Source organism: Lynx canadensis, chromosome A3, assembly GCF_007474595.2.
Source record: "Lynx canadensis isolate LIC74 chromosome A3, mLynCan4.pri.v2, whole genome shotgun sequence".
Lineage (NCBI taxonomy): Eukaryota > Metazoa > Chordata > Mammalia > Carnivora > Felidae > Lynx > Lynx canadensis.
Window position 1 is genome coordinate 1,151,893 of NC_044305.1, and position 21,117 is coordinate 1,173,009.

General features: G+C 64.4%; 2 protein-coding genes and 1 long non-coding RNA gene across 3 annotated transcripts; 1 reads left to right on the forward strand and 2 right to left on the reverse strand.

Annotated features, from left to right (window-relative positions):
• Positions 1-4,294: 4,294 nt before the first annotated feature.
• OGFR (opioid growth factor receptor) lies at positions 4,295-12,965 on the reverse strand. The gene is made up of 8 exons (XM_032592547.1): positions 12,673-12,965; positions 12,095-12,292; positions 9,577-9,645; positions 8,873-8,951; positions 7,974-8,052; positions 6,964-7,030; positions 6,277-6,425; positions 4,295-5,542 (listed from the first exon to the last, which is right to left on the reverse strand). Exons 1-8 carry the CDS (start codon positions 12,796-12,798, stop codon positions 4,630-4,632), a joined length of 1,680 nt encoding a protein of 559 aa, XP_032448438.1. The 5' UTR covers positions 12,799-12,965; the 3' UTR covers positions 4,295-4,629.
• An 88-nt stretch (positions 12,966-13,053) lies between these two features.
• Positions 13,054-14,217, forward strand: LOC116737967. Its single transcript, XR_004343342.1, has 5 exons — positions 13,054-13,125; positions 13,330-13,443; positions 13,746-13,844; positions 13,972-14,032; positions 14,152-14,217. It is a non-coding gene; the product is annotated as an uncharacterized LOC116737967 (long non-coding RNA).
• A 1,797-nt stretch (positions 14,218-16,014) lies between these two features.
• On the reverse strand, positions 16,015-20,688 carry LOC115509886 (MRG domain binding protein). The gene is made up of 5 exons (XM_030309225.1): positions 20,526-20,688; positions 19,855-19,976; positions 17,815-17,896; positions 17,426-17,500; positions 16,015-16,995 (listed from the first exon to the last, which is right to left on the reverse strand). Exons 1-5 carry the CDS (start codon positions 20,671-20,673, stop codon positions 16,814-16,816), a joined length of 609 nt encoding a protein of 202 aa, XP_030165085.1. The 5' UTR covers positions 20,674-20,688; the 3' UTR covers positions 16,015-16,813.
• Positions 20,689-21,117: the final 429 nt, after the last annotated feature.

The following is a 21,117-nucleotide window of genomic DNA, read 5'->3' on the forward strand; positions in this document are numbered from 1 at the left end:
AGCTGCCCGAGCAGGAGCAGGGCCAGGGTGGGGGCTCCGGCCATGGCTGCACTCGCGCTCTGAGCAGCGGCAGCGCCGGCGGCGGCCTGGGCTCGGGGCGGACGGCGGGCGGGGCGGGCGGCGGGCTGGACGCCAGTTCCCGCCCCGCCGGCTGAGCACAAGCCCCCCATTCAGCAGGGCCCACCTGGGGCTTCCGCGCCGCCCCACGCCTCCCCGCCGAGCCGGCCAGGGGGAAGAAAAGAGACCCAGTGGCATTTTTTGGCCAGCCTCGGAGTTAAAATTATCCCCGAGACCGATGAGTTACACACATATACCTTTTAGCAAAAAAGAAAGAAGTTCTTTTCACCCCTTGAGCCCGGAGCAGGGCGTAGAGAGGGAACAGTCCCGCATTGAAGGGCTCCTTCCGAGAAGGGGCAGCCCCAGCCCCAGCCCCAGCACAGGGCGACCTCCTCGGGATCCTGAGGGCGACCGAGGCTGCCCAAGGCCCAGCGAGACCCCCAGCGAGGGCGAGCATCCCTGTGCCAGGGGCCAGACCAAGCCACGCCTCTGGCTCCCGCGCCGTGTCCTGCCATGGGCAGAAGTCTAGGGCCATGCCTGCTCGGCCGGGGACATCGCCCATGCCCAGGGGCCTCACCCCAAACTTTAGCAATCCTGAGTGGCCCATCCATGTTGCCCATCACTGGCAAAGGGCAGACTCTTACCCAGCGCTCCGCACCCCAAGAGAGGGCAAAGTGGCGGCCTCGGCCGAGAAGGAAGCCCCACCATGAGCCTGGGCCTGAGCACGAGTGGTGGACGGGCCCCTGGGGCTGGTGTTGGCTGTTCCCGTTTTTCACAAGATTTGGGCAGCTCAGGGCTCGCCAGATTTAGGCAACCTCTGCTTCCCCCTGGGAAGGCACGGGAACAGCACGGCAGGGGGCAGCACCTGGGGCCAGGGGCCTCCCTGGCCACCCTAGGGGACTCTCAAAACTCCAGGTCACCCACAGGCCCATTGCATTTGCAGGATCTCACCCCCCCCCCCGCCCCCCCAGGTGTCTGAATGTTTAGAATCCCCTAGGAAATGCTGCTTTAGGATTTAGGGTGTGCTGTATGAGCTCGGCTTCTCTTTCTCTTTTCTTTTTCCCTTCCCTCCTTTTCCCTCCTCTCCCCTCCCTTCTCCTCCCATTCCCTTTCCTTCTTTTTATTTTATTTTATTTTATTTTATTTTATTTTATTTTTTTAATTTACATCCAAATTAGTTAGCATCTAGTGCAACAACGATTTCAGGAGTAGATTCCTTAGTGCCCCTTCCCCATTTAGCCCATCCCCCCCCCCCCCCCCCCCCCCCAGTAACCCTCAGTTTGTTCTCCGTATTTGTGAGTCTCTTCTGTTTTGTCCCCCTCCCTGTTTCTATATTATTTTTGTTTCCCTTCCTTTATGTTCATCTGTTTTCTCTTAAAGTCCTCATGTGAGTGAAGTCATAGGATTTTTGTCTTTCTCTGACTAATTTCACTCAGCATAATACCCTCCAGTTCCACCCATGTAGTTGCAAATGGCAAGATTTCATTCTTTTTGATTGCCGAGTAATACTACATTGTATATATATATACCACATCTTCTTTATCCATTCATCCGTCGATGGACATTTGGGCTCTTTCCATACTTTGGCTATTGTCGATTGGTGCTGCTATAAGCATTGGGGTGCATGTGTCCCTTCGAAACAGCACACCTGTATCCCTTGGATAAATGCCTAGTAGTGCAATTGCTGGGTCGTAGGGTAGTTCTATTTTTAGTTTTTTGAGGACCCTCCATCCTGTTTTCCAGAGTGGCTGCACGAGCTTGCATTGCCACCGACAATGCAAAAGAGATCCTCTCTCTCTCTGCATCCTCACCAACATCTGTTGTTGCCTGAGTTGTTAACGTTAGTCATTCTGACAGGGGTGAGGTGGTATCTCATTGCGGTTTTGATGTGTATTTCCCTGGTCATGAATGACGTTGAGCATCTTTTCGTGTGTCTGTTGGCCACCTGGATGTCTTCTTTGGAGAAGCGTCTGTTCATGTCTTTGCCCATTTCTCCAATGGATTATTTGTTTTCTGGGTGTTGGGTTTGATGAGTTCTTTATGGATTTTGGATACCAGCCCTTTATCTGATATGTCGTTTGCAAATATCTTCTCCCATTCTGTCGGTTGCCTTTTAGCTTTGCTGATTGTTTCCTTCGCTGTGCAGAAGCTTTTTATTTTAATGAGGTCCCAGTAGTTCATTTTTGCTTTCGTTTCCCTTCACTCCGGAGACGTGTTGAGTAAGAAGTTGCTGCGGCCAAGATCAAAGAGGTTTTTTCCTGCTTTGTCCTCGAGGCTTCTGATGGCTTCCTGTCTTACGTTTAGGTCCTTCACCCATTTTGAGTTTAGTTTTGTGTCTGGTGTAAGAAAGCGGTCCAGGTTCATTCTTCTGCATGTCGCTGTCCAGTTTTCCCAGCCCCACTTGCTGAAGAGACTGTCTTTATTCCATGGGATATTCTTTCCTGCTTTGTCAAAGATCAGTTGGCCATACGTTTGTGGGTCCATTTCTGGGTTCCGTTGATCTGAGTGTCTGTTCTTGTGCTGTCCCTTTCCTTCTTCCTCCCTCCCTTCCTTTCTTTCCTATACTAGTCAATGCGAGCGGTGGGGAAAGAGTGGCATGCAGAATTCCATCTGTAACTGACCGTGGACGAGGGGGAAAACTCACAACCTCCGGCCCAGCCTGTAGGAGCTTCATTTCTGTGGGTGGGAGCTCAGGGCTTGCAGGGGGCTGTCGGTTTACCCGGGAGCAGCAGGTGGGAAGCGAAAAGGATAGAGCAGCGAGGCAAGATGACTGCTCACCGCTGGGGTGGACCGGCCGCCCCTCAGGTGCGAGGGTGTGTGTGAATTCCATCCAGAAGGGCCGACAGACGCTCACAAGAGTTCTTGCCCCCCCCCAGCAGAGTCTGGGTCATCCTGGGACCCCCTCAGACAGCAGGGTGGGGCTTGGGGCCAGCCCCCCCCCCCCACCCCGGCCCCTGCTGGACCAGACTCAGAGGCAGCCCAGCTGGCCTTCACCCGGGTCAAGGGAATGAAACCCTGCTCCACCCTTCACCCCCAACCCATCCTTAGCTCCACTCAGCCCCCCCCCCACCCCCCCAGCTGTTCCTGCCTTGAAGCTTGAACAGCCGCAGTGGGCTAGGGCTGGAGGAGGCCGGGCAGGGGGTGCCTCACATCTGGTATCACCAGGCAGAACCAAAGCATCACCCGTGTTTTGGGCCATCACTCTCCGTGATGCTTGGCGGGTCAGAGCCAAGCACGGACCCGCCCCCCCCCCCCCCCCCCGGGAGTTCCTCCGATGGGATTTTCCTTTCTCTCTGCGGTTCCAGCTTCCCCACCGAAACTTGCTCCATACTGGTCTACACTGAGGACTCTGACCCATACGGGCTCACACTCATCTTGGTGCCTTAGTTTCTCCCCTCTGTGGTGGAAACGGCATCACCGACCAAACCGGAGTTCAGGCACCTGGGGTCCTACCCCTCCCAGCAGATCAGGGGTGGGGGGGGGCGGGGAGGGGAGCCAGCAGTCCAGGACATACGCCTCCCCAACTCCAGCTCTGGGGAACATCAACTCAGGGGCCCTCCCTCCCAATGACTTCCAGTTTGTGCAGCCCTCCCCCCAGGACGGGAGCGGACCGTCGGCGCTTTTTGTGAGAATGGAACCCAAGTCGCAGCTGGTAACTCTCGGGGTGAACCGTGCTCCCTTCTCCCGTCCCCAGGAGAACTGTGACCTTTGTCACTTTGCTTGTTCAAAGGCAAACGCGTGGCCCTCGGCAGTCTCCTCACCCCACTGGTGTTGGCGCACAGGAGCCAGCGTGTCAGGAAGGGGGATCCTCAAGGAGCGGGAGGTGTGCTGTGCCCACGCCAGGGCAGAGGGTCCGGAGGCCCCGGGGAGGCTGCGTCTTGATGCGGAGGGCTACCAGGGTAGGGACAGAGGGCACGGAGCCAGAGAACGCCGCTGACCTTGCTCCCCGAGGCACGACACTGTGCCCCACATCAGCGTGGGCACAGGTCCTGTCTGGACCCGGGCCACGCCACGCCCCTGCTCCTCCCGCTCAACCCACCCAAGGGGGCGGCGCGTGGGTCCCCAGACTTAAACTAGTGACAAAAGGCAGCCAAGGGACAGAGCGCCCGGCTCCAGAGGCCCCGGGAGGCTGCGTGGTCAGGGTGCTCGTGTGTTGGGGGGCGCCCAGGGGACACCACCCCCGGATTCCCGAAGAGCAGTGCCCCTCCCCTGCCCACTCACGGGACTGCTGCCCATGTCCAAACACTCAAAGTCAAATGAGTTTATTCAGAAAAGGTTTCGGCACCAGACTAAGAAAATGAGCCCCCATTCCCACCCCCACCCCCACCCCCGACCCTTGAGGGCCAATTTACAAAGATGGGGGGGTGGTGGCTTGGAGGAGGCAGGCAGGAAGTGAGCTGGAGGTAAGGATCCCCAAGTCCCTGGCCTTCCCAGAGCGGGGATCTGCTCCTTCCACGGCTGCGGTGACCAGGAGGGACAGACCAGTACTGCTCCGTGCTGACAACAGCTGACCACGTGGCTCCCCAGACCCGCGGCAGGACGGAGGGCAGGATGCCCAGGCGGCCCTTTCCCTTAAGGCTTTCTGGGTTTGGCCTCAGGCCCCGCCTCTGCTTCCCTATCTACCGAGGGTCCCGCGGGGGCTGAGCTCCCAGGGGCACCCTGCTCTAGCTCTGCCCGGCCACCGGCCTCCTCCACCCCACTATCCTTCTCTCTGGCCTCGGGGCACCCTGGCAGGGCGCAGCGCCGGGCGGGGGCTGGGGGCTCGGCCCCACCACCGGCACCCACCGAGTCGCCGCTCCCGGGGCCCTGGTCCACCTTCCTTCTCTTCCTCACCTCCTCCACCACCTTGGCCCCCGGGGGGGGCTGGGGGCAGGGCTGCTCGGCCTCCCCCGGGGCCCGGCCGCCCGATTCCCGGGTCCCCCCGCTCAGGCCGCCCTGGCTGAGGGCGCAGCCCTCCAGGTTCAGGGCGATCTTCTCCACGTCCGAGGCGCTCCGGCCGCCCCGTTCCCCCGGGGCCTGCTCCCGCCGGCTGGCGTCCAGCTTCCTCTTCTTGTTCTCCTTGGGGCTCGGGGGCTCCGGGCCCCCCTCCCCGCGGCCCCCCGCCTCCCCTTCCTGGCCCCCGGCCCGCCCCGGCGGCGCGCCGGCCCCGGGGAGGGGGTCCGGGGAGCTCCCCTCCCCCTCCCTCTCCCCCTCCCCCGCGGGCAGGGGCGGCCGCAGCCTCCGCAGCTTGTCGTGCGGCCCCCACACGAACTTGCGGCGCGGCCGGAAGTGCTCCCAGGCGAAGCGCAGCAGCTTGCGGCGCTGGCGCGGGCAGCGCACGGTGAACACGAAGTAGTCCAGGGCGCTCTGGCGCACGGCCGGCAGCTCCCGGCGCACCAGCGTCTCCTCCAGGAAGAAGCGCGCCAGCGGCGCCTGGTAGCGCTCCAGGCCCAGCTCGCCCAGGGACTTGAGGATGCGCGTGATGCGGAGGTTGTTGTGGCTGTGCCTGGGGCCGGGAGGCGGAGGGGCGCTGGCGCGGGGGGCGGGGCGCCCCGCCAGGCCCCTCCCTCCTCCTCCCCCTCCCCTCCTCCTCCTCACTCCCCTCCCCCCTCCCCTCCTCCCCTCGCCTCCTCCCTCGCCCTCCCTCCGCCAGGCGCCGTCCCACCCTCTCGGCCCCCTGGCGCCCTCCCCCTCCCCCTCCCCGTGCCCCACCCCAGTCCTGGAGAAAAAGGCCTGTGTGCTGGACCCCGCAGGTGGGGATCCTGATGCATCTTTTAGAAGGGGGCTGCCCCCTGGGCCCCGAAGATCTCCCCCCCACCCCCCTGCATGGCTGGAGAAGAGCCGGAGGGCCCCCCCCCCCCCCCCCCCAGAGCACGGGACCTGTTACCCACGTGCAGGGGCGCTGGTGTCATCAGCAGACCCACCCCCTTTACCTCCTCCCCATCCGGTGCCTCTCACCAGGGAGGAGGAGGGCCGTGCCTGCCAAGGTGAGGGTGCTATGGGCATCCTGGCCCACACCCAGGCGGACCCAGCGCGGCTAGCAGTGAAACTGACCGGCTCTCACGCCCCTATCAGTGGCACCACCCCCACCCTGCAAACACGGAGGGTGTTCAGAGAGCCTTTAGTCACTTGCCCCAGTGGCCCTGGAGTCCCTCCTCCGCCGAAGTGCTCCCCCCACACCTGCCTGAAACCTAGCGGCCCCATCCTCCTCGGTTGTGGTGGGGGAGGGGCGGTCCTCACCAGTTGAGGTTCTGGAAGCGCTTCTGGTAGTTCTGTGCTCGGCGCACCTGACCCGAGCTCCTGTCTTCTAGCTGGATCCCGTAGAACCCCAGCATGAGCTCGTAGGCCTGCACAAACCGCTCCCTGACCTCCTTGCAGCTTTTAAATGCCTGGAACACACCCCCGAGGCCAGTGGGGAGCCCAGGGGTCGTCACCCATACATCCGGCTGGCCAGCGCCCCCCTCGGGCCCTGATTCTTCTAAAGGGCTGGACTCAGACTTTCAGGGTAAAACGCCAGGGCGCAGGAGCCCGGACAGGAGTGAATGATGAACCTCTCTAAGCTGCCTCAGAGTCTCACTGGGGCCTGAGGCGCCGGCTTCACCCCCAGGGGATTCTAGCTCCTGGGAATCATGCGCCCCCACCCCCCACCCCTGGGCTGAGCACGTGGCAGGAAACACGTCCTGCCCCCCCCCCCCCCAGACCCTCTTGTCCCTCCAGGAGCATCTGCTCCAGCCCCAACCAGGTGTGATGAAACTCCCGTCACCATGATTCTGCTCACAGCCCTGACTATGGGCTCCCCGATTGGAGGCAAACTGCCGGAGAGAGCCAGATTTCTCTAGAAGCCTGTGAGAGCACCAGGGGCAGAGGCAAGGGCCAGCGCGGAGGGGAGGGGCTCCCCGGGACGGCTTCCCAGCGATCAGAGCTCACCTCAACCTCCCGGAGCGTGAGGGGCTTGGCATGCCAGTTCACTCCAGGTTCACGCAGAGGAAACAGCCTGTAGGAGGCACGGTTACAGGTCCGTCGGCGGCAGGCACGGGCTCCCAGCCAAGGCGCACACCCGCGGTCCCGGGAGGCTCACCAGCCTCTCTGGGTTCACGGCTCAACTCTAGGAGGGCCTGGCTGGCTGAACATGTGTGTGCGCTCTCACGAGGCAAAGCCGAGGCGTGAGGCGGGGAAGGCTGCAGGGAACCTCTTACGGGCCAGGGCACCAGATGGGTGCACACGCGACTAGAGGAGTCGTGCGCGTGCTCGCCAGCGAGCGGGTCTGCCAGTGCTGCCCAGGGCGTTCCAGGCAGTCCTCCTAATTCTTATGTTCTCCTTGCGTCTAGTCGTCAGTGCTGCACAACTATCCCCCACGATGCGCTGTGCCCAGGAAAAGGCCCCCGACGTGCCATTTTCAAACGCACACTGTGTTTGTGGGGCAGCGTCAAGGCTCTCCAAGGCAGCCATGCCGGCAAGGATCACCTCAGGCCACTGTTCGAGGCCTGTCACTGTCAGTGTCCAAGGGGCTCTGCGGGCCCACGAGGCCTCTTGGCACCGGGGCCCGTCCCGTCCCAGGAAGCCGGCCTAAGGCTCTTCCTGCGCCCCACGCCCACCTACAGCCTCAGAGGCCGCGCACCACGGCTGCCCTGCGCCGCCGGGGCCGCCTGCCCAGTAAACCCCGCCCCGCCAACGGTACCTGCTCAGTAAACCCCGCCCCGCCAACGGTACCTGCTCAGTAAGCCCTGCCCCGCCCCGCCCCACCAAGGGCGCCTGCTCGGTAAGCCCCGCCCCACCGAGGGCACCTGCTCAGTAAGCCCCGCCCCACCGAGGGGGGCCTGCTCAGTAAGCCCACCCCACCGACAGTGCCTGCTCACAAGCCCCGCCCCGCCGAGGGCCCCTGCTCAGTAAGCCCCGCCCCGCCGAGGGCGCCTGCTCGGTAAGCCCCGCCCACTCACCACTGGATGTAGGAGTGATTCTCTTCCAGGACGTCGTAGTCCTCCCTCCAGTTCTGAAGAATGTCTTCAATGAAACAGCCTGGGGGCCCCACGGGGATAAGTCAGTGAGGAGCTGCTAGAAGTCCTCCCACTTTCCCTCCCCTCCTCTGTTGAGGACCTCGGGGCTCTGAAGCTCGTGTCTGTGTCATGTGACCGTAACCCCCCAACCGAAGCCCTCGGTTTCTTTGCAGTCCGACACGGGCTCTCCGTTGCTGCCCGAGCACAGACCCGAGTGAGAAAGGCCACGCTGGGCTCGTCGGGCCGGAGGGCCCAGGAGGACATGGGGTCCCAGACCCCCACCTGCCTTTGCAGAAAGGGGGCCTCACTGCCCCCTCCAAACCACGGCTGGTTAGCTGGAACCCGACCTCAGACAGAACCTCCAGCGGAGCCCCACCCCCCCATGGCCTGGCCTCCTGTAGGGCGGCCACTGTTTCCAAGGGCCAGTGACTCTCTGAGGCCACGTGTCCTCTGCTGCAATTGTGCTGCGTTGTAGTGGGAAGGCGGCCACGCCTGAACGAATGCGCGTGGGTGGCTTCCCACGGACTCTCCCTTATGGACGCTCACAGTTGAATTTCGTGTCACTTTCACATCACAGAACATTTTCCACCTTGAGTTGTTTCCAACCACTTGGAAATGGAACAATCACTCTTACTCGCCAGTTTAACACGTGCGGCGTTCCCACCAAGGCAGCAGTAGTGAGCGACACGGCCCTTCCCAGGGCGTCCCCGCAGCAGCCTGCAGGGGGCGCTGCGGGGCAAGCCGAAAACCGCGGGCCCAACAGGAAGCCGTCCCCAACAGGGTCCTAGTGGGGCCACAGACGCCCCCCGGGACAGGGCGCAGGCGGCCCAGCAGACGCGCACCGTTGGGCAGGAACCGGATCTCGTTTCTGTAGAAACTCAGGTTTGGCATGTCACCGTTGCCATCCCGTTCTATCAAATCCTGAAGAGCCAGAGAAAGTTGCCGGTGGAGACATCTCCAGAAATAGGCTGCCTCCGAGGGCCCCTCACACTAGAACGTTCGGGGAGCGGGCGTCCGCTCTTGGGCCCGTGAGCCTCCACATCCTGAAGGCTGGCGAAGACCCGAGTCCCCAGCCGGGGCCCCTCGCCCTGCAGGCGAGGACCAGCCTCCGCACTGGGAGGACGGCAGCTCCCTCTGACCGCCACCTTCCCTCCTCACCAGCGCGGGCCGGGCGGCAGGTCCCCTCCATCTGTACCCCTAAAGTAGCCTAGGGGTTGGCTGACACTCGCAGTGCAGAGGGCAGGGGCGAGGGCCACGGGAACGCCACCGACATGGGCCCCGACCCGCGGACCGACACACGGGGCCACATGTGGCTGCGCCACTAGCTGGCGCTGCTCCCCTGCTCTAAAGGCTCCGAGACAGAGGCGGTCCTCCTCACCCCCCTCCCCCGGGGGGAAGGAGCCGCAGTCCCGGGTGGGCCATGGGACCTCGTCTGAGGAGGGGGGTGACGGGACGTCTTGTCCCGATGGCCTTCTCCCGGCGGAGGGCGGGAGACTCCGTCCCGGGCGGGCTGCCGAGGTGTGCGGGCGCCGAGGCGGCTACGTACCGGGTAGTGGTGCCGGTACCTGCGTGTGTCGCGCGCGGCTCGCCAGTTTCGGGACCCCGTCGTCCTGGCCTGGGGAGAGAGGAGATGGGTGAGACCCCTAGGGGAGGCCCACCCCAAGCCAGCCCCTGTCCCAGTAAGGGCAGCAAGGACGGGGTCCGCTAGCAACAAAACCGGAAGGGACCAGAATGGGAGGAACAAGCCCTGCCCCCTGCTCAGCCCCTGCCACCGCCGCCGCTCCCAGGATCCCAGGCTGACCGGCACGTTCTTGGGGCGCAGCACCGCCCCCGGGCCCTGGCTTCACTGCCTCCTCCGGTACTTGCCGGCTAACTCCATTTGGACCGCAGCCCCGGGACTTGCCCCTGGTCCCCCTGCCTTCGCCAGTGCTTTCTCTTTGTACGGTGCTCTAATTGTCACAAGGCTTGTGTCTCGAAGGGCCGTGGCCTCCCAGCCTACAGCCCCAGGAGGGGCCCCAAACACTTGCCTGACGAAGAAATGAATGACCAAGGCCCAGGGAACCAGCCTGGCCCCCGCCCAACGCTCGTCGACCAGACCCCGTGTCTCCGGGCCTCTGGCCCTACGGGAGAGCCTGTGCAGGGAGACACAGGGGCTCCTCGCTGCCCCCCAACACCTGCAGCCCCTATCTCTGCAGGCCAAGCTCCCCGGGTCCTGGGAGGGATAGAAGGTAACTTCACGGCTACGATGCTGGGTAAGGGCGGCTTCACCCACCCTCTTATAGGGTGGGAGGCGTGAGCGAGGCTGAGCCTGGCCTGAGGTGCGACAGAAGCCGGGGCAGGAGAGAGGGCCCAGGCAGGTACGGCTCCTGGGCGTGACTCCACAGGAGACCCACCGCTCGTCCCAGGGAAACACCTGGGTCCAGGATCCTGGAAGGAGCACTACAAGGGGAGTCAGGAGGCCAGGCCTGTCACTGTGTCCCTTGGCTCTGACCCCCTCCCCACTCCCCAAGATGCTCCAAATGGTTCTGAGCTCCAGCAGGGGCCTGTGGGTGCCTCTCTGCCCAATTTATAGACCAGGGCCTGCTGGTGATGTTCTTGCCTACCAGCCAAGGGCCCGAGGAGACACCGAAACTCAGCAGGAGCTGGCCCCACTCACCATCCCCAGGTCAGCCCCACGGGTGCACAGAAGACACAGCCCAGGACAAATACCAGACAGCTGGGCCCCGTGAAGAAGTCAACGACTGTGGCGCCTCTCAGTGGCCGAGGGGCCGGCGCACTGCTGTGGGAGTGGGGCTCACGGAGCTACAGCAAGGACAGCATCCTCTCTCAATACGTGCTCCAGCCGGCGGGCATCTGCCACGGGAGAGCCAGATCCCTGCCCCGTGACCCCTGGCCACTGCCCAGCCTGCTGCCTCCAGAAACTCATGCCTGCCCCGAACACCATAGATGTGCTCCGCCTTCTGGCCTCCCTGGCAGGCCCAGGAGCCCGTCCGGGTCCCTCTCCCTGACCAAGACTTCACCACACAGCCAGCTAAACCCCAAACCAGAGCTCTCATCTGTCTGGGGGAGAACGCAACCCAGAGATCAGACGGGATGGAATTCAAGACCCCATAGACACGATGCCGATACACCATCCTCCAAAAGTGACAGCTGTCACCTAAGTCCCGATAACACCTAGAACCCCAGCTGGGACCACCCTGCACTGGGACAGAATGTGAGGCTCAGGGAGTACCGGCCCCTGGTATTGAGTGACCCTAGTAACAAAAGTAACCAGTGGTGATGAGAAGAAAATAAATCCGTGGCAACAAAAGTAACCGATCGTAACAAGTAGTATCACCAGTGAAGACAAAAGTAACTGCTGGTCACCTAGGTAATCAGTAGTAACAAAAGTAACGGCTGATCATGACAACTCAGCAGCCATGAATGCCAGTAGCTGGTGCGAGCAGCCCTGGCTCAGGCAGGTCACATAAATGTGGCCTCCAAGGCCACTTTCCAGAGGGTGGGAGGTCCCGCGGGTGGGCGCTGCACCCAGCGAGGAGCGGTGGGGGTGAGGCGGGCCGGGGGTGGGAGGGAGCAGGGCGGGGCAGAAGCAGGGGGCACCCAGAAGCAGAAAGGCAGGCAGAAGCGGGCGGCCGGCACGGAGAGCTGGGATCTATTCAGAGGACAGAGCCAAGGCCCCGGAGGCGGGAAGTGACAGAGGCGAGTCCAGAATGTGCCCAGGGCATCCGCTTGAGGAAGTATCATCACACCGCACGGATCTGAGGGTGGCCCTGGATCTCCCTGCGAGGTCCACCCCCCCCCCCCGACCCGGGCTGGGCCGGAGCTGGGAGGCGCGGGACGGGGCGGGTCTCAGGGTGTCCAGCGATCCGGAGGGGGGCACCAGGGGGCCTGGGTCGGGGAGAGGGCAACAGCTGGAGAGGGAGAGCCAGGCCCCAAGCCGGGTGTCCGGGGGCCGGGAGGGGGGGAGGCCTTCCCGGAGCGGGGCCTCACCCCCACCTCGCGGCGGCCGGGCGGGCGCCCCCCGGGGCTGGGCGCTGGGTCCCCGGCGCGCGTCGAGGCTGCACCTGGAGCGCGCCGGGCCGCGCCGCCGGCGCGTCCTCTTCGTCCTCGTCCTCGTCCTCCGCGTCCGCGTCCCCTGGGGCGCCGGCCTCGCCGTCCTCGTCGCCCCCAGCGCTCGCGCCCTCGCCGTCCTCGTCCTCGTCCTCCTCCCAGGTCGAGTCGCAGTCCGGGTCGTCCATGCTCGGGCGGCGGCGGGACCCGCGCTCCGGCGGAAGCGAAAGTGAGCGAAGGAGGAAGCGTGGGGGAGGGCCGGGGGCGGGGCCGGGGCGGGATCGGGGCGGGGCCGGGGGCGGGGCCGCCGGCGCCGTCCGCCCCGAGAAGGCCCCCCACGCTCCGAGCACAGCCCCTCCCGGAGAACGTCACTCCGGAGGGCGCCCGCCCCCTTCCTCGCTGGGATTGCCCCCAGGGTGTCCCCCCAGGACCCCCCCTACACGATATCCCTTCCCTTTGGGAGAAGACACCTCCCCCAGGATGCCCTCTGGAGTATACCGGCTCTACAGGTATGTCCCTGGGGGATGCTCGTCCCAGAGAATCACCCCAGAATGCCCCTGAGGACAACCTCCCCCCAGAGGAAGACGCCTACCTGCTGGAAACCCCCTCCTCCAGAATATCCCTCTTCCCAGAGGATGTTCTCCTGGAGGAAGTCAACCCACCCCCTGGAGGATGCCCACAGGAGGATGTCCGTCCACAGGGCTGACCCCAGGAGCATAACCCCTGGGAGCTGTCCTCCCCAGAAGGGAGGCCTCCCCCCCAGGATGCTCCCACGCGGGATGCCCTCCAGGTGTAGGCTGGGGCTGTGGTCTCACGAGAGGCTCCTTTGGAGAGCAGTCTGCTTCCGCGGTCCCCCAGCCTGTGGGCAGAAGTCATTCTCGGGTGGTGGGACACGGATCCTCGTGTCCCTTCACAGACGGTTCACAACTGGGCAGTTTGCTTCCATAAGGCCAGCAGGAGGGTGTCTTTCAGTGTGCCGGGAGTCGTCTGCACCGTCACCGTGGGCCTGGCCTCTGCCCCTTTGCCACATCCTATCAGGGGTAAGGTAAGGTGCTGCCTAGAGGGAGGGGACGCATGAATGACTGGGTGACTGGGGTCATCCTGAGGCTGCTCAACACAGGTGGCCCTGGTTAAACATCCCCTCGGGGGCCTCTCTGGGCGCTGGGGGCAGCCGGTGGTGGCCGCCCTCTTCACACACATTGGCGTGTGTCAGACAGCTGAAAATCACCTGCATTTGCAAATTCCCCAGTGACCTCCCACAGATTCCCTTAATCTGTGCCCTCACATCTGCTGGTGGCCGCGGGAGTTGCAGCAAAGTTGGAGACCCGCCCCTCAACATGCAACTTGGGAGTGGCCCGCCCAGGTAGTGTTTGGACTCTGTGACCACCGTGCACCTTCAGTGTCTCACAGCATTTTCGCTAAAACCAAAGTCTGGCCTTCTGACGGATCTAGCCAGGAGGGTAACTCCCGGGGTCGACGGGGTAGAGGGTGAAGGCCAAACCCAGCCCCCTGGGGTCGCTGACCTCTCCCAGCCCCGCCAGCGGCCCCTGGGCCTCAGGGCTGCCTGTGACAGCTGAGAGGGAGCACAACCTTCCCACCTTGGCTGTGGGCACAGCTGAGGGCCCTTCTTGATGCGGGCCGTCCTCATCCATTCTCCGGGTACAGTCTCACCTGGCTGGAGCCTGTGTACACACGACCTCACTCTCTAAGAGGACGGAGGTGCCCCCCCCCCCCGGAACGGACATCTGGGCATTTCTGTAAAAGGTGTGCCACCGGTGGGCGGGCTAGGTTTCCTGGGCAGCGGGCAGCCGCCGCGCCTCTGGCGGGGGCCGCGGGGGCGGATTGCCTCCCCCACCCCCTGGGCCTCACCTCCCGCTTGCCTGACTTGCAGGTGGCCCCGCGAGGCCCCGGCCAGGACATCGGGCAGATGACACCGGGAGGCCCTGCCGCAGGTGTCCGCGTGTCGGGGGCGGAATGCAGGGGTTTGGCTGCTCTGAGGGGCACTGCGGTGGGGAGGCTGTGCCTTTCCACGGGCCGAGCGGCAAGCCTCCCCGCCGCTGCCTCCCACCAGGGCCGGGACGACGGACCCTCCCAGACGCTGCCCGATTTCCGCTCGACAAGGAAGAGTCACCCCGAACCGCACCTCCGGCTGCTTTTGTGCAGTTTGCCTGGGGCTCCGCAGGGCGCGTTAACCCGGGAGCCCAGATTTCTGCTGCAGAAGAAGTCTTGTGCTGTTTCCTCCCCTCTGCAGCCTGGGGACGCCCGCTGTGGGCTCAGGGCTCTGGACAGCTGGCCGCCCAGGCTGGGGCGGGGCTGAGCGGGGGGGGCAGGACTGGGGGGCGGGCCAGGGGGGCCGGGGCGGGGCCCAGAGGAGCGACGGCGGCGCGCTCGTTCCGGTTCCTCCTCCGAGCACCGGCAGTAGGTGGCGCGCCCCAGGGTGGCCCTGCCCCTGGTGGAGGAGTCTTGCAGGAGCTGGGCAGGGGCAGGTTCAGGTTAGACCTGCCTTAACGTTTTCCTCAGGCGAAACCAGTTGCAGCCTCGTTGTTTGGCCAAAGCCCCACGCCCTCCCGCCCCGCCCCGAGGGAGCCCCGCTGCGTCCCGTTGCTGCCCTATCGGTACGCACTTGGGAGCACACTCTCCTCCTGCATCAGCCCTGGGGGCCCTGGGCTGGGCCAGGGCAGGGAGGGCTGAGGCCGCACCCACCTGTCCCCGCCCAGGGAGGCTGCGCCGTCCCGTTGTCGACGACCCGGCCCGGCGTCCTCGGCACGAAGCACCTCCCGGAGGTTTCTGGTCTCAGGTCAGTGGCGCCTGTGTCTCCCAGTGTCCTGCAGCCGCTCACACTGGTTTCTCCCCAGCGCCTCTCCTCTGTCACACTCCGTCTACCTACGTGGTGGGGGCACAGCTGTACCCCATGTCACAGAGTGGACCCCTAGGCCAGGAGAAGGTACGGCGGGGATGTGAACTTGACCTGCACAGGCCACACGCAGCACATGAACCGGACCCCCTGTGTGAGCCTCACTCCGGCTGAGGACTCCGGCCTCCGCAGGCCTAAGGGCGTGGGGAGTGGCCCCAAACCGGCACCTGGGGTGGGAGGCCATCTACCTTGCTGGGCGGCCTTGCGCGCCCCTCCCCCCACATCTCCTGGAAGGGCAGCGAATGTTCAGTCATTAGGAAACAGGTTTGACTTATTGACTAGGCTTTTCCAGCATGTTCTGAGGTCCCTGAAGATCCTGCTCCAGACCAGGGTCTACGTCTGTAAGGGAAAGACCCCCGTCTTCACAGACAACGTTTGCCCCATGGCTCTGCCGGTTCTGACTCCCCAGGGACCGGCTCCTCTCGGGCAGCAGGGTCCCAGCGACAGAAGCCAGCGCAGAGTGGGCCTTGAAGGAGGGCTGCCGGCGATGCGCTCCAGGCCCCGCGAGAGACGGCGGGCCGGGTAGAGCAGGCCAGCCTGCACGGGGCGTGGGGCACCGGGTTCCTGCCCTTGCCTGGTGGGCCGAGGCCCGGCCTCCTGCTCCGAGACGGTGGGGGGATTCAGCTTCCTGGTGACTTGTCCAGATGAAGGACCCGGGGCGCGGAGGTCAGCCGGGACTGAGGGCGCACCCTTCTTGCTCTGCCCGGACCCTCCTGTGCGGAGAGCAGACTGGGCCCCGAGACTCGCGTTGCCAGGGGATGAGCTCCCGGACGTCCGGGCTCAGCCAGCCACCGGCTCTGCCTTGTCCGCAGTCCTGGCATTTCGTATCTGAAGGACTTGTCACACTCGACCACATTTCCACTCTGGCCTGATTTCCTGTTGGTCGTCAATACGTTGTATCGAGGGAATGCTACGAAGCCCACTGAGTGTAGGCTGCGGTTATAATCCTTGGAAAAATAAACGCTTCCTACCGTAAGAAAAGGGAACTTACTTTGGTATCAAAATCACACGACGCCAGGCTGCTGCTTTTGTGCTTTAATATTCCGCACTCAAACGAAAGTATTTCAGGCAACCCTGGGCCCCGGCGCCCCTTCCCTCCACTCACTCATTTGGTCTGTTTGCAAGTTACCGGAGGATACAAAAATAGCCGCTACAAATCCTCTGTTTCTGGCATATAAAAACTGAGCGAAAAGGGTCTCAGCAGTCATGACCTTAACACAAAACATCTCAGGAAAAATACAACACAGGTTTCACTTCTGCAGTGTTGTTTTCATATAAAACACTAGTAAAATAGGCTTCTTAAAAATTAAATAGTGAAATACCGCCAAATTATATACATCGTTACAGTACAAGCGAATGAGGCAAAACGTCCAGTTCTCAGTTTCTCAGGTGGGGCGACGGTCCGCCACGGGGTGGCCTGAGTCTCTCTCCCGACGGGGCAGCCGGTTAGGAAGAACGGCCAACAGACGGACAGACGGACAAACGGGCAGCACTGAGCCGCCCGGCAAGACCAGCGCTCCTCAAGGACACAGCAAGAACGGACTTCCTGCTCGCTGGCCCAGGTCTCCTTGCCTGCGCCCCTCGCCCTGCTCCGCGGGGCCTGGACCGCGGCCCGGCCGGAGAACTAGCACGGCTGGAGCTGACCCGGCGTCACGGGAGGACGGGGAGGACGCCTGCCTCCCAGCTCTCCGCCCCCGCGGGAGGTGGTCGCGGTCGGGCCCTGTGGGAGCCACAGGGGCGGCGGGTGGGGGGAGGGGGGCGCGGCGCGTCCGGCCCGGTGGCCGCCGTCCCCCTGCCCTGTGCCCTGGCTGAGCGGCGTCTACGTTCGGCGCCGCTTGGCGGCGCTGGGGCTGGAGGGGTTGCTGTTGGCCGTCAGGACTTTGTCGGTGACGCGGCTGCGCTTCCGCTTGTCCACCCCCTCCTTGGAGCCCAAGTCCGAGGGGTTCTTGTCTTTGCTGGCCTTTTCCGTTGCTTTGCCCAAGCTTCCTGAAGACGAAAAAACTGGGAGACAAAATCATTTGGCTGAAAACAGAATATCCAGAATTTTACTTCATCTTCCCGCTCAGTGATAAAAAGCCGCATCTACACACACGACGCTCCGAGCTGGGCTGCCGTGCGGCCCGCGGGCGGCTGGGTCCTCCTGAGGACCCGCCGTCCCTGCCGCGTGGAGTGTGTCCCCTGCACCCGCACCCCCTGCACCACGCGCTTTACGTGCCGCGGCCCGGGTGCCAGTGCCCCGGGCCGCCGCGGGGCTCGCTCGCAGCGTGGGCCGTGCACCAGGCCAGGTCTGCCCAGCAGCTCGCGCCCAGGCAGGTGGAACCAGACGGCGCAGCTCCGGCCCCAGGCGGACTCAACGCGCGGGCTGGGGGTGCGGAGCCGCCCGGCTTGCTCCTGGGGCCCAGGGCGGGGTCGGGGGGCGCTCCCCACTCACCATCGTCCGCCCCGTTGTGGGGGTCCACATCTTCCTTCATTTCCTCCTTCATCTCTTCTTCAATGACCACTTTTCCTGTGGGGCGACAGCTGACGTTTACCAAAACGGTGGGAGACGCGGCCCTGCCCAGCGCTGCGGACGGCTCAGGCCGGGGACGGCTGTGTGTGTGCTTCTCAGCTGCCGCCAGGCCGCTTTTAAAGAGAGCCCATTGTTCTTGAACAAGTTCCCGCCAGTCCCCAAGACTCCCCAGACCTCCCAGTCCACCTGGGCCAAGAAGCACCCCGCCAGCAGCCCTCACTCCTCCCCGAGGCTCGTGACCTTCGCCCGACGCCACCGCCCTCGGCCCACGTCCTCCTTAATTCCTGGAACCTGACCCGCCCGAGTCTCACCTTCTCGGACTTCGTGAATGATTTCTTCCGGAAGGACGAAGTTCCTCTCTGGATTTGGGAATGGAAGAATCTCAGATTCGTGCTGACGGCAAGTAGGGCCATTTTTTAAAGAAACAAAGAAAAAAATGTGATTTTAGTAAGTCACCAAAAACGTGTAAGAGCCAACTTAGGAGCACCTGAGGAGCAAGCACACGGCCGGTCCCCAAGAGCCGAGGGGGAGGGCACCAGCGGGGTGAGCACACTTCCTTCTTTCTGCCGGCAGTCTACCAGGAGCTGGGCTTCTCCAACAGGCCACAGAAGGCAAGGCTATGGCTCTAGCCACCAGGAGTCCAGCCACCAGGAGTCGTCACCTGACCTGAGGCTGGGGCAGCCCCACTTCCCAGCATGCCGTCCCTACCCCCAGGGCAAAAGCAGGCTACGGCTGTCCTGCTGACCCGTCCTGCTCCCTCCCCACAAGATGACAGTGACAGTGGAGCCCGCAGACACGGAGGGTGCCGGACGGGAAAGCTACTGCCTCGGAAACCAGGTAAGGACTACACAGTGGTGTCAGGGACACTGCTTATCAGAGTCCCACTTGTCCTACACGTCACACAGGCCCCATGTGCCAGAAGGGACGAGACCCTGGAGGCACAGGACCACCAGAGGAAAGGAAGGTGCGCTGGCGGAAGGGGTCTAGACAGGGAGGGGCTCGGCGGGAAAGGCCTCCTCTCCGCAGCTCGTGGTAAAGCTCAGTGCTTAGCCCGCAGACGTGCTCGCGTCTCCTGGAGCTCTGGAAACGCTGTGGCTCTCGGGGCTGCTGGTATCTCCGTGGTGGGGGCCACAGATGCACATTGCCAGGGTCCCGGGTGACTCTGGCATCAGCTCCAGAGGGGCACTGGGGTCCGGAGCAACAGCCTCGAGGTCGTGCCTGGTCCCGCACAAGTAATAGGCCAGACTGAAGTTCCGGCCGAGGGGGGACCGGCTGCTTGCCCTGGACTACAGCCTCTGAGAGGCGCCCTGCAGCTCCCAGGTGCAGCGAGGGCCTGGTGCCAGCTGTGTCCGTGTCCCTGGCTGCACTGGGCCAGGGACCCTGCCACCCTGATGTCTGTGTCTTGCTTGGTGTCCCCACTGGCCTAGAGTCACGGCATGGAAGTCTGGGGACCAGGTGACCCCACAAGGTGACAGGTGTGGGGTGAGGCCCCTTCGGGATGACAGCTTGTCCGTGATGAGCTGGTCCCAGCAACAGGGACTTCACTTTCCAGGGTGCTTCCTACAGGCCGGGCAGTCAGTCCCCAGAGCACGGCTGTCACCCTTATCTCCTTCCAAGAGTAAGACAAGGAGCTGCGAACCACCTGCCCAAACCCACAGGAAGCAAGGGTGGCACCACGTTCGGGCAAGGAAGGCCTCAGCTGGGAGGGCTGGCGTGGCCCTAAGTCAGCCAGGGGGGCAGAGACTCAGCCCTGCCCCGGCACAAGTGCCTACCCCTTTGCTTGCCTGTAGCTCCCGCTGCCCCCCAGCCCCAGGGGTCCACACCTCCTCTGAGCTCCTCGACCCCCCATCGCCTGCTGCCACAGAGCCCTGACGCCTGCTGTTCCTCTGCGGGGAATGTCCACTGTCTCCTCTGGCCATCCTGGCTTCCCAGCTGACCTGCCTGCCTTTCGATGAAACTGGCCGGGGGTTCCGTGGCGACAGGGCCCCGGCCTGCCTGGTGCCCACAGAAGCCACCATATTCACCTGAATGTGACTCGGATCCAGTCAACTTCCTGCCTGGCGCGCCGTGGGGCCTCCCGTGTGACTGCCGGGGCCTCACGCCTCCTCCGCGGGCCTCAGCTCCGCACTTATCTCCCCGGAGAGACTTTTGCTAACCACCCCACATAAAGAAGGCTCCTGGAGGGCAACCAGCTACCCCCACTGCGTTTGTGAACAACTTGAGGTGCCTTGTTTAGTTACTGGTGCCCCCCCCCGGGGAGGTCCACAGGCCACAGGGCTCCCTGAAGAGCAGCTCTGTCTGGGGTCGGGGGGCCCTGGCCTGAGGACCAGGGAGGGTGGGATCCAGCTCACCAGTGCCTGCATGTCATACATGGTGCTCAGGTGGTCCCAGATGACCTTGGATGGGACCTGCCGACCAATGTTCTGGCTGAACTTGTCCCGGATACAGATCATGTGGAAGTGTCGATTAACACCTGTGGGAAGAGGGGGTCACCTGTGAGGAGGGGGGAGGTGGAAGGCAGTGAGGGAGCTGGAAGCAGGGGTCAGCAGGGGAGAAGTAAAGATGGGGGCAGGAGGGTGGGTGTAGGAGGTGCGAAAGGAGGGTATTGGGGGGGCAGGGTGGAGGAGGGCGAGTGGGTGCAGGAGGGGCACAGCAGGGGCCAGGGGGAGGGTGTAGGGGGAGCATCAGGGGCCAGAGGGAAGGTGCAGGGGGGCAGCAGGGGCCAGAGGGAGGGTGCAGGGGCGCAGCAGGGGCCAGAGGGAGGGTACAGGACGGGCAGAAGGGGCCAGAGGGAGGGCAGAGGGGTGCAGGAAGGGCCATAGGGAGGGTACGGGAAGGCGGAGGGGCGCAGGGGAGGGGTGCAGGAGGGGGTAGCGTCAGCGGAGGTGGGGTGGGTGGGCGCAGGGGTCGGAGGAGGCGCAGGTGGGTGGGCGGGCGTGGGAGGCCCCGCCCCGCGCCCCGGCCGTTGCCCGGCCCGCCCCGCCCCCACGCGGGTCCGCGGCCTCGGCGGCGCTCCGCTCACCGACGGGCTTGTGGCCCAGCATGGCGTGGAAGAGGCACACCTCCACCTCGGGGCTCCACACCACCGTCTCCTCGGCCGGGCTGGTGGCCGCCTCCCCCGGCCCCTTGTCGCCCGGCGCGCCGCCGCCGCCCACCTCAGCCTCCCCCATGGCCCGGCCGCCCAGCGACGAGCCCCCGGCGGGAGCGGGCGCGGCCACGGCCTCGGCGCAGGCGCACTTGCGGGACGGCCGCGCGCGCGCGCGCGCGGCGGGCTCGCGCCCGGGTTCGCGCGCGGCGCCGGCGCAGGCGCAGCGGAGGGTTGGGCCCCGCGGCTCCCCCTGGCGGCCCGGCCCCGCGGCGCAGCGCGGTCGGCGCGGGCGGGCTGCGGAAGCGCGGGGAGAGGTTGCGGCGCCTGCGGCGCGGCTCCGGGTGAGGCTCCTCTGAGCTGTGCGCTCTTCGAGGCGGGGCTGCCAGCAGCACGTCCCCGTCTGAGGAGCTTAGGAAGAAGAACGGGCCACTGACAGCGCCTGCCGGCGTGGGCTCCCTGCGACCGCCGCTGCCCCGGCCAGACCTGGCCTTGACCGCGGGCTTCGGTGGGGTCCACCCCCCCCCCC